This window comes from Corylus avellana, chromosome ca1 (genome assembly GCF_901000735.1).
Source record: "Corylus avellana chromosome ca1, CavTom2PMs-1.0".
Classification (NCBI taxonomy): Eukaryota; Viridiplantae; Streptophyta; class Magnoliopsida; order Fagales; family Betulaceae; genus Corylus; species Corylus avellana.
In genome coordinates, this window is record NC_081541.1 from 34,924,853 (window position 1) to 34,937,134 (window position 12,282).

The 12,282-nt window shown below is 37.6% G+C and overlaps 2 protein-coding genes across 2 annotated transcripts; one reads left to right on the forward strand and one right to left on the reverse strand.

Annotated features, from left to right (window-relative positions):
* Window positions 1-309: 309 nt before the first annotated feature.
* On the forward strand, window positions 310-2,965 carry LOC132166334 (probable pinoresinol-lariciresinol reductase 3). Its single transcript, XM_059577139.1, has 5 exons — window positions 310-547; window positions 682-816; window positions 1,556-1,793; window positions 1,890-2,093; window positions 2,639-2,965. Exons 1-5 carry the CDS (start codon window positions 368-370, stop codon window positions 2,803-2,805), a joined length of 924 nt encoding a protein of 307 aa, XP_059433122.1. The 5' UTR covers window positions 310-367; the 3' UTR covers window positions 2,806-2,965.
* A 420-nt stretch (window positions 2,966-3,385) lies between these two features.
* On the reverse strand, window positions 3,386-8,678 carry LOC132191449 (adoMet-dependent rRNA methyltransferase spb1). Its single transcript, XM_059606469.1, has 11 exons — window positions 8,142-8,678; window positions 7,596-7,643; window positions 7,347-7,505; window positions 7,180-7,226; window positions 6,798-6,954; window positions 6,620-6,681; window positions 6,157-6,346; window positions 5,464-5,553; window positions 5,087-5,223; window positions 4,874-4,991; window positions 3,386-4,668 (listed from the first exon to the last, which is right to left on the reverse strand). Exons 1-11 carry the CDS (start codon window positions 8,619-8,621, stop codon window positions 3,643-3,645), a joined length of 2,514 nt encoding a protein of 837 aa, XP_059462452.1. The 5' UTR covers window positions 8,622-8,678; the 3' UTR covers window positions 3,386-3,642.
* Window positions 8,679-12,282: the final 3,604 nt, after the last annotated feature.

Consider the following 12,282-nt stretch of genomic DNA (forward strand, 5'->3'; position numbering starts at 1 on the left):
AAACTCGTAATCATGGGTGGCCATCACCTGATAGGGTGGCCACCCCGGCCACCCCTTCAAATTTATTTATTTATTTTTTATTATTTTTTTTTTAAGATTGAATTTTTTAAATTAAATTAATAAAAAAATAATATTTTAATCAGAGGTGAGTTTTGAGTAGATTAACGGAAGTTAACAAAAATTGACGGTAGGGAATTTTCTAATAGTTTTGAGTAACCCAATGACTAAATTTCACAAAAAAAAAAATACCCAAATTTTTTTTAAAAAAAGTGCGTTTACATCCTTAGATATAATTTCCCTATTTAAAAACGCGCCTACGAAAGTTGAGTGGCAAAAGGCAGTGTAATTGAGTGAGTGAATCGGAGAGATGGGGAAGAGCAGAATACTGATAATCGGAGCGACCGGAAAACTGGGGTACCATTTGGCCATAGCCAGCCTCCATTTCTCTCACCCAACCTTCGCTCTCGTAAGAGACTCCGCCTTCTCCGACCCCCGAAAGTATGACAAGCTTCACTCCCTCTCCAATGCCGGAGCCACTCTCCTCAACGTCTCTCTCTCTCTCTCTCACAAACACGCACTTTGTGGGGTTCCTTCATTTTTGTCTTTTGGGTTTTGTTTTTTTAGGTTTACTGGAATTTAAAGTTGTTGTATTTGTGTTATTTCTTGGATGTCAATTGTCAGGGTTCGCTGCAAGATGAAGCGAGCCTGGTGGAGGCAATCAAGCAAGTGGATGTGGTTATTTGTGCTATTTCTTCAAATCTGGTTCTCGATCAGAAGCTTCTCATCCCAGCTATTAAACAAGCTGGCTGCATCAAGGTCTTCATCTCCTCTTTTCGTTCGTTCTTAAATATGAACCATTTTTTTCTCAACCTCGAAAGAAAATTGTGAAATGTTTCTTTATTCTCAATGTACATGTTTGTATGTAGGTAATCAAAAAAAATAAAACAAAAAATACCCGGGTCTCCCATGGTTTTGTTGAATGAGATAATATCTATAAGATTTATTTATTTGGTGTTATGAAAATCATGTGTATATAAGCTGTTGGGGGCTTCATTTTGTATCTGATACTCGACATGGTAGTTGACTCTGATACCAAATGATACAAGCCTAAATGTAAAATGTATCATATGATTTAAATATAATCTTAACAATGTGTATATAAGTTATCGGGCACCTCTCCCTTTCCATCCGATATTTGACGTGGTGGTTGGCTCTGATACCAAATATTATAAGCCTTAAGCAAAACTCACCCTTGAAAATTAGCTTGCAAAGAGTGGGTGTTCAAGAGCTTATATACATGTAGTTATGTATGATTATATTTAAGCCATGTTGAACTCTTATAATTTTAATATTAGTATATCTTCTGGTTTGATTAATTTTAATATTAGTATATCTTCTGCTTTGATTTATTTATTTATTTATTTATTTCATTTTCTAATCTGGATTCTCTGCATTCTATGTAAAATTGTGCGTTGGTCTTCCACAATCATGCAGAACATGTCAATCTCTCATATTTTATTTGTCGTACGATACTTATGAGTGTTGACTGGTCCAGAGATTCATCCCATCAGAATTTGGATTAGACCCGGATAAGGTTCAAATATCAGACATGGACTATAATTTCTATTCACGAAAAGCTGAAATTCGACGTCTTGTGGAAGCTGAAGGCATTCCCTACACTTGCATCTCCTGCAACTTCTTTATGAGCTTTCTTGTTCCTTCACTTGTTCAACCAGATCTAGAGACTCCTCCAAGGGACAAGGTCACTATATTTGGTGATGGAAATACAAAAGGTATATATATTTGTTGATCAGATAGTGAATTGCAATTGTTCTCTACAACCTTTGCCTTTTGTTGATTTACTGCTTTGTTATTTGGCTTCTCTGCAGGTGTCTTTGTGAAGGAAAGCGATGTTGCTGCCTTCACAATTAGTGCAGTGGATGATCCACGCACATTGAATAAGGTGTTATATTTAAGGCCTCCAGGAAATGTGTACTCCTTGAGTGAGATGATTGAGATTTGGGAGACTAAGATTGGGAAGAAGCTCGAGAAGATATATGTAACAGAAGAAGAGCTTCTTAGGAAAATTAAAGGTACTTCAGTAGTATTTGAAAAATATTCTTTGTGCCCTAGGTGGGTGCTAATTCCACAGTTGATGGGAAGAAAGAAAAGATATCTAATGTAAATTGCTAATCACTGCAACTAGGGAGATCATATTTACCTAAATGATCTTAAAATAACTGCAAAAATTATTATTGTAATGCTAAGTTGAGACTTGAGAGAAAATATTAGTTTCATGTGTAAACCTTTTTGATCTGTCAAATCCTCGTAAATCAGAGATTTATCACGTGTTTTTGGAATGTAACTGGCTATTTGTGAGATCCAAGATAAAACCTACCATAAAATCACCATATCTAGAAGATAATGATACTGCATCTGTTCTGTTTTTGCAACATTTAGGAGTTCCTCTTTGTAGGTTTACTAGGGACAAAAGTCTGGAGCTATTTCTAGACAGATATTGTATGATTAAATTTTCCTTATCACTCATTTTCTTGAATTGTTTTCTCGGTTACATTGATTCTCCTTTAGTTAATTGTTGAGAATTTTTTTACCAAAACTAATTTATTATACATTGCAGAGACTCCATATCCTGCCAACTTGAAGATGATTTTCATATATTCTACTTTCATAAAGGGGGATCAAACATACTTTGATATCGAGTCTTCAGGTGGTGTTGACGGGACCAAGCTGTATCCACAATTGAAATACACTACAATCAGCGAATATTTAGATACCCTGTTGTAAGTTGTAGCTTGAAAGCAATGATATTATTTATTATCTTTCAAGTATGTAGAGCTGTACCTTCTATTCAAATAAGTTCCAATCTTGAGTAAAGTCATCATAGTTTATATCTAATGGACTCATAGCTTTTGGCAGACTGCATACTTATATTTCCATCTATGTATAATGCAAAAAAAAAAAAAAAATGACATGGTGGTTTTGAACCCAATAATGACTTTTTAGAGTTTATTATGTTTGAATTATGTTCCTTTTTCTTTTTATTCTTGAATTTGAAAATAAACCATTACAATTTTGATTGATATCTTGCCATTTTTACTTCTTCACTGAGTTGCATAAACTTGGAACCTTATAAAAGCTTATTAGCCTCCGAACGATGGCATGGATGTGAAGAGCTCAAGATTAGTTGCTTTTTTCCCGAATCTTGGAGAAACATCATCACCAACCAATTTGTTTATTGGACAAAGTTCTGTAAATTGGCCCCAATTTAAAATTGCATAAATTTTGGATACACGTCGGTTTGGAGAAAAACTTTGTTGTTAGCGTCTCTGCAAGAGGAGCTCAGTAATACTACTCAGAAAACCAATTTGTTTTCACATGCTTCAAATCTCAATCAATTGCCGATTGTTGAAGGACGATTAACAGCTGAGCAAAAAGTAACCACAAATAAATATTATTCCCAATTTCTACAAAAAGAAACAAAGCTTGCCACAGCTCTAAGAAAGCCCTTTGCCAACTGAATCACAAACAAAATTTTTTTTTAAGAAAAAAAAAAAAAAGCAATGACGATAAAAACAAAATAGTAAGGAGCAGCAACCAACTTCTTCGTGAATTTAGCAAAGCTCAATCATGCATGCCCATCTTTTTTCCTCTTTTCCCCTTCTTCGCCGATGAATTCTGAGATCCTTTACCTTTCTGAGCTCCTTTACCTTTCTGGGCTTTGACGTTCTTTCCCTTCCCGCCTTTTCCTGGCTTACCACCCATGCCACGGGTTCTCTTATCTTTTTTCATCCGTGGATCAACCAAGACTTTACCCTTGCCAGCCTTCACTTGAACGCCTTTCTTGGCAACCACAAGTTCCTTTTTAGGTCTTTTGGGCGTAGCTTTCTTATATAGTTGTTCAATTTGCTTCCTCTTCGAGCGATCATTGATGTCTGCTTGGTCTGATATCATGTTTGCCTTCTTGCGAACCCCTTCAAGCTTCCTCTGAGCAACACGCTTCTTCCGGGCTTTGGCCTCCGCAACTTTCTTTGCAGGCCGGGCATCAATTTCTTTGAACTGTGCTCTGATTGCAGCAACCTCCTCCTTGGTCACAGGCTTAATTTGTTGGCGGTGCCTCCTTTCCTCATCCAAAAACCAGCTAGGCAAGCCATCGTCATGGAACATGTACTTATTGTAGGCATCATCCAGCATCTGCTCCCTTTGCTTTTTCCGCAGCATCTTCTTTGCACAAGCCAATATCTCGGCTTTTCTATAAACATCTTCATCCTCTGATTCATCTGAGGATGAGTCATCACTTGAATCTGTACCTGGGGCAGGGACTACCTCATAATCATCATCTGCCTTAGAAGCTTTTAGTTTAGGGAGATCAGACCCTGCAGTCGGGTTAACTGCCTTTTCCTCGGACTTTTTTGGGATAGAAAGTTTTTCCTCCTGCCTATCTACCTGCATTTCATTATCACTATCATCCCCCAAATCTCCCTCTTCTACAGCTTCAGCAAAGATATCCTGACTGAACCACTTGTTTGTAATTTCCTCTCGAGTTTGCACTTCTTCATCAAGTGGTACCATGAGAGGATTCTTCTCCTGATCACCCTGATCTCTGTCTGAATCATTATCGGACTGAATAATATCATCGCCATCACCATCCTGCACAACCAAAAGGAGAACAAAATCTATGAGCAGAAACAACCATGCAACAGTCTATGCTCCAATATCTGCACTTCCACAACTGAACAACATTTGTGAATACTTTATGGGAACAAGATCTTGCAGAAATCAGAAGCTGAAATAGACAAAACCAATTCATAATGCATTCTCAACTGTATCTACACGCAATATGGGAGGTCCATACCTCCAAATTTTCAGAATAGGCTTGTTTTGCACGCTTACGCTGCTTTGTGCTTCCCTCCTTTTTTGCCACAAATCGTTCATATGCCTGATCAAGAAACTCTTCCATTTGTTCATCATATCTAACATCAGAATACATCATTTAGTGAAAAGATAATTACAATATCCAACTGTATTCCCCAACTAAATATCAGTTGTAATGGATAGGAGAAAGAACCTTCTGCGTTCTTCATCAGTGTCGATATCAGTGGATGAATGCTCTTGTGTCACATCATGGGTATCTTCATTTTCATGATCCTTCAAGCCACCATTTGCATCATCATAATCATCAACTGCTACCAGATCTTTCTTACCCTGAGAACCATCAAACAACCACAATAAAGAAATTATGGATGAATGAAATAAAACCGAGTTTTAAGGTTTGTGTATTCAGTTTTATTTATTTCATGTTCATTGATTTTTTGGTCACCAACAAACATATATCAGATACCAGGTCACGTTAATATTTTTCATGGTCGATAAACCAGAAATTTGATTCCCTGCTTCTAAAACCAATAGAAGGGGGAGAGGAGGTGTTTCAAAGTGATAGAGTACCTTGATGGAAGAAAGAGAAAACAACTCAAGATCAGTATAACCATCTTCCGTTGCATCTATTTGCATCCCAGTTGCCTTCCGTGCCTTGTCCTGCAACATTCAAAAAATAGTGAAGCAAGTGCTCAGCTAGAAAATTGCCTACAAGCAAAAGAGTGAACATTCCATGACTCGAAATTTTAAAATCTAATACAAAAGTCTCAGTTCTCTTTCCAAACCAAAATAAAATGGCTATGGAAATATGAAATAGTAACATTGCATAATTAGACTAATCGATGAATTTTGAACAACACATGTAAGGATCTCTACTTCATGAACTTCAGAAAATGAAAGAAAGAGGGAGGAGGAGAAGACAAGATGGATTTATTCTAGAGTGGATAGAGGCTGTCACACAACCTCCAAACATACAGTCTTTTGTCTTAACAAGATAAAATTTATTCCAAAAAAGGTCTCAACCAAACAGGATCAAATTTAACTTCTTTTGTAATTGATGTTGTTTAAACTAATTTCCAACTATAGATTGATTGAACCTGTAAAATCAACCTTTGATTAATATTTCCATCTCTTCAACAAGTTTAGCAATGAGAAATGCAATTTATATGCATATCATATTATCACAATAAATATTACTACCCTGATGCTTTAAGAGCATGGTATAACTGCCAAAGAAGTAGTAATGATAACTTCACACCAGACCTTAGCACGTCTTTTTGCAAGAAGCTTATGTTCTCTTTTCTTCTTACGCTCCATAGCATATGTCAGCTCCTCCATTTCATTAAGCATTCTATCATCTTCATCCTCCTTATTCTCATTTTCAACATCTGTGGTAGTTGTAGAATTCACCTTTTGTGTAGGAGATAGGGCCTTTCTTATCTGCAGCCGCCACCTACATTAGGAAACAAACATGACAACATGTTATTCAATGTAGGGTAATAATGCTTTCTGAAACAACAAAGCTAGACTACAACCATAAAAACCAATCACATCAGGAACAATGTTAGCAAAGCGTAAATAGACATGCTACATATTTAAATGTAAGGAAGAAACTATTTTTATGTGTGTTTTGCCAACTCCAAATGTTCAAAACAAGAATCTGCAGAACGCACAGATAATCAGTAAGAGTAAATTTATAAGAGTAAAGATAAAGGGCACAGCTTACTTCAATAGATGCTTGAAGTCTTGCTTCCCCAGAACACCCAGATCATCACAAAGAGTTTCAACCTGCCAGACAATAGCATTTTGAAACTACTGATAGTGGTCTACATCGATGTTGAAACTTCTAAGAGCATTCCTTTACAATGAAGCTTTTATAGAATCACAAGACAAGAAAAGATTACCTCTTCTGTTGTTAATTCATGATCCTTAATCGTCAAACAAGCTGGATCATCAAAGGTTATGGAAGTAACAGAACCAAGGATCTCAAGAGGAGTATCAGACCAAATGAAATCTGCAGCCGAGGACACTTTCCTCAAAGTTGTATCTCCATCCTCGTACCTGTAATTAGAACCTAATTAGTAACAACCATAACACAAATCCACAATTATACTTATGCTCTTTCTATGAGATACTTTAAATGTATTTCCATCCATAAAAACAAACAACAATGTCAGCATATGAATGCTAAATCTTAAGGAACAGCCAACAATGTCAGCATATTGCTAATGTGGCTGTATAAGAAAATGGCAAATTAAATTGAACCATAATACAAAGAAGGTTTACCCATCACGGTGTCTCTTTTGCTTCGTTCCTCTAAGTACATCCACTACCTACATCGAGGATTAATCCCATGAGAAAAATAACCAGTCGTAACGAAAGTACTCAAAGTTAACAGAATGAAAATGTAAATGGAGAGAAGCCATTTTTCCATTAGCTCCATATTGATTTACCTTCCGCTGTGGTTCTATGGATCCCTGAAATAAATGCTTCACATCAAGAAGGCGGGGATCAATCTTTGCAGGGGCCTTGTACTTAAGACCCAAAACATATATCTCTGCAGATGCAGAACGACTAGCTGCTGGCTTATCCACCTCAACTTTTTCAAATAACTGCAAAGCAAATGGCAATATCAGATTAAAAAAAAAAAAAAAGCTATACGAATATGAGCAGGATATCTCAATACAGAAGTAGAAGATCACCTGCTTGAGACAGTATACAACGGAACTGTAGTCTTGTGACCTGAAAACCTAACACAAGACAACAGATAAGCGTTCAGCATTCACCCAATACAGGATTGGACAAGGATATATCTATAAAGCATTCCATATACAACAGACAAGCAAACACTCTTAATTTACATGTTCATCATATGATACACATTAACTATACAAAAATAGTTTCATAACTCAACAGTGACACATTAAACATATCAAACTTATTTCAGGGTCTATATCTATATCTATAGCCATTCATAAGTTTTGTGAGATTACACATTTGGGGGACCATTGAGCTCATAAAATACATCCACAGGCTCGTTAATTTACAAAATTCAACAATGACCCACAAAACAACCAAACCAATCACACAATTATCAAAGTCCCCTACTTTTAGACCAAAATAAAAAACAAAAGCAACCACATTTTCAACAAATCAAAAATTTATCCAAAACCCAATCAAACCCAATAGCCAAATTCAACAACCCAAAACAAAACAAAAAACCTCAAAGAAAAAAGGATCAAAATTACTTTGGTGACAAAAGTGCCTTTTGGAGCCAAGAACTGCGTGGCCAACTTGACCGCATCGATGACAAGCGCGTTCTGGGTCATGGCCTCCTGGGCCCAGGCTCCACCAACGTTGGGCGAGCCGTCGTGCAATACCAGGTCGAAGGCGGGGCAGCCGCGCTCGGCCATGATGTGCTTGATGCGAGAGCGGCACTCAGGCTTGGTGATGTCCTGCTCGATAGCGAGGGCGCCGCGGATGGGGGCGATGGGGACGAGGTCGACGCCGAGGACGAGGCTGCTGACTGGAACACGCTGGACGGCCACCTGCATCCATCCGCCGGGGGCGGCGCAAAGGTCGAGGACGGCGTGGGAGGAGCGGAGGAGGGAGAACTTGGCGTCGAGCTGGAGCAGCTTCCATGAGGCACGCGAGCGGTAGCCGTGCTCTTTGGCTAGGCGGTAGTACTTGTCCAAGCGGTGCTTTCCCTTTACCTTCCCCTTCCCCATTGGCTTCTGTTATGCTCTTCTTTCAGTTTTTGGTGTTTAGGGTTTTTGTTGGGTTTTTTTTGTTCCTTTAGGCTCAGACCGAGTAACGACAAATCTCTCTCCGAGTTAGGGTTTTTCATTTTTCATTTTTATTTATTTTTAATAGGATTAAAAGCATAAAATGTAATACACCCCCCGCTTAAAATTAAAAACACATCTTACATGCTTAATGGTCCATTTGGGATTGCGGTTTCAATAAGTGCGATTTTAAAAATAGCATTTTTAAAATCGTTACTTTTTAAAATCATAAAGGCGTTTGGTAAAATATGTTAAAAAATATTTTTTTATTAAATATGTGTTATGCGAATTCATGATTTTGGTTTAAATTTGCACTTTTTTCAAATAAGCATCCATTAACCTGTTTATTGAAATCGGAAATTTTTTTCCTATTTTAAATTAAGTGCTTTTTAAATCACAATGCCAAATGTCTTACATTTTGCGATATCTTTTAAAAACGCAAATTATTCTTACGAAATTGCAATCTCAAACGTACCCTAAAAATACATGACAACAGATTGTACGAGTTCTCTCTCTCCCCCCTCTACGAGGGTTTCATCTCTAGTAGCCGTTAGAGAGAGAGAATTTACTTTGTGTTCTCCCCCTCTGGTCCTCCTCCCCTCTCCCTCTTTTGCCTCCCCCCTCCCCTCTCATTGCCATCTTTCATTTAGCGAGCTAGCCTATTTACTTGATTCCCCTAGTTCTTTGGGCGATTTTTTTCATTTCTCTTCCTCTCCGCCTCTTCCCTCTCCTTTGGTCCCTAGTTATCTTTGTTTCTTTCTGTATCTGTTTTTGTTGTTTTTTCTGTTTGTTTAGGTACACTTTGTGGGTGATGTTCTTGGAGTTTCACTCAAACTTTCCCTTCCATTTGAGTGCGCCGCCAATCTCCTCCGCGTGCTCCCCAGCCCACCATCCTCTGCTGGGCCTTTTCTCGCGTCTCCACCGCGATGAGCTTCCAACGCCCCTTTCGTTTTCAGTTTTCGGCGAGCGCGCGATCGACTCTTCTTTCCGACTGCTGTCATCCTCTTTGTGTGCTTTTTATGTTGTTTATGTCCCTATAATTTTGTCTAGCTTTCCTTTTTTTTGTTATTTCTATCTTGTTTTGTTTTCCTGTAATCGTTTTTGTTTTTGCTTGTAATAATGCTCATTCCTCTATCTCAATCGCCTGATACCCTTTTGGGTTTGTTGCTTTGGTCCAGATCTTTGGGTTGTGGATGTGAATGTTATCTTGATTTTTGGGTTGAGAAGGATGAGCTTTGGCTTGGGGTTCTCTGCCCTCAATGCCGAGAAATAAGAGATACCTATGCATTAGTTTGAGTCTGTTTGGCGCAAATCTGCTGTTTAATTTGAAAATTAGTCATAAGTTAGCAGATTTTGTTTGAGTCTGAAATGTAATACGTTATCTTTGACACTTGTAACTTCGTAGTTTCGGCTATGGTTGCTTCAGAGCTTTTGCTCTGTGTTATTTAAGCTTTATGCTCGTTTATCAATAAATAAGACTGAACTAATTCCTTTAAAAAAAATAAAAAATACATGACAACAAAGACTATTTTATTAAAAAGAAAAAAAAAAAAAAAAAAACATACTTCTCGTTAGTTTAGAGGAAAATTCTAACAAAAAATAATAAGTATTTGCACCATATATATATATCATTTTTTACTCGTATCTTATTCATCTTTATAAAGAGATAGGTAAATCTACCATTAAATTTGTTAGATCTACGTTTGGATCCCACTAATCTAATTATGAATTTGCAAATTTGATTGATAAGAGATGGGTAATGAGTCATCCATATTCAACTAAAAAAATTGCGTAAGTCTTTGTCACGGGTATTATGATGCTCCATGGGATAACTCGATTCATTGTCAGTGATAATGAGTCTTAATGGATTCATGATTGAGTTTAAACATATCATTTTTTTTTTTTTTCCTTGTTTGGTTGGATTCTTTTAATTGAGCACAAAAACAAAAAATTGGTTTGTGCCCTATCACTTGCTCACATAGCCCTAGTTGCAAAATCCACGTCTCAAACGGTCCAATGTGAAATTCACTCATGGCTATAACCACAATCGCAATTGCCTTGGACAGTTGTCGATTTTTAATAATCGCAACTGCAACTGCAACTGCCTAGGTGGTTAGCGGTTATTTTATATAGGCTTTTAGGCTTTTTAAGTGTTTTGGGCCTTTAATTAGCCTATTTTTTGGGCTTATTTTATAGGATTGACCTATTTTTTGGACTTATTTTAAGAGTTTAAGGTCAAAATGTTCCAAAAAGAATGGGAAAAAAAAAAAAAAAAAAGTTTTTTGGGCCCGCCAATATTTTTGAATAAGGCTTAGCCCAAAACATCACATATCACATTATATTTCACATATATAGTCATAAATAGCCCAAATCCATTAATCCAAATACAAATGAAAAAATTAATATATTTTATTAATATAAAATATTTAATATATATTTATATTATTATATATAAATGAAGATGGTTGGCGGTTATAACCGCCTTACCCTAGGTGGTTAGCAGTTTTTAATAACCGCCTACTAAAGCGGTTAGCAATTAACAATTATAGGGGGCGGTTATAACCGCCCCGTTTGAGCAGCGCTATCCACAACCTTCCTCTTTAAAGATTTCAAGCAATGATGAATACCACTTTTGACAATTGACAGTTAATGGAGCCCAATTTCCCACGAAACCTTTGTTCTCTCTCCTTAAAAACCCATAGTTTTCCTCCTACGGCTGCCATGGGAGGAGGTAGCCTTGACTCCTTCCTCCTTCTCCTCCCCCTTCCACCCTCTCCCTCTTCCTCTTCCTATCCTTCTCGCCTCTTTTGAGGCCAAACTCGTCTCTTCGGACGCCTTATTTGCCTTTTCGGAGATCCTATCTTACATCTTTGTTATTTTTTCTTTTTCCAATAACTGCATCACCCAATCCTTCACTGTAAATCCATTCACTGGCATCACTAATGGCTCCCATTGTCAAATCGGCTCCCTTCTTGGAATTTTTGGGTTTAATTTTTTCAAAATCAGATTTATGCATTTTAGGAAGTAATCGCTATCCACGCGCCCCTCCACCTTGTTCCTGGGTGTTGCCGCTTCCGCCTGCCGCCAAAACCACCCCCATACGATGGCCATGCGCAAGAGCGTGACTAACATACGTTTGCGAGTAGATCTCACTCGCAGGTGCGTGTAGCCCACGCGCCACCCTATCAGGTGCTACACCTCCAGTGCTCCACCTCATCGACCTCCAGTGCACCTCCATCGTTTGATGCAATTTGTGTCTAGTTTGTTTGTTTTTTTTGTTGTTTTTTGTTGTGTTTCTGTACTGAAATTTCCTTCTGTAGGTTTTGAATCGATCATCATCAGTGTTTTTTTTGTTTTTGTTGTGGTTATCCTTCGGGTGTGCTGCAACGGTTCTCTTGGGTTCACCATTTATGGTGCTCCTCTACAGACCACCTTAATTAGTGGTCAATTTTCTTGGTCTTCGTACAAAGAAAGCATAGGCCAGCGTCTTTCATTTAATGCATTGCCTCTTTTTTTCTGTTTATTCATACTGATGGGATTTTGGAGCTTATTGTTGAGTTGTCCAGCCCTTTGTTATTTGTCGTAATCTTTTTTTTTTTTTTTT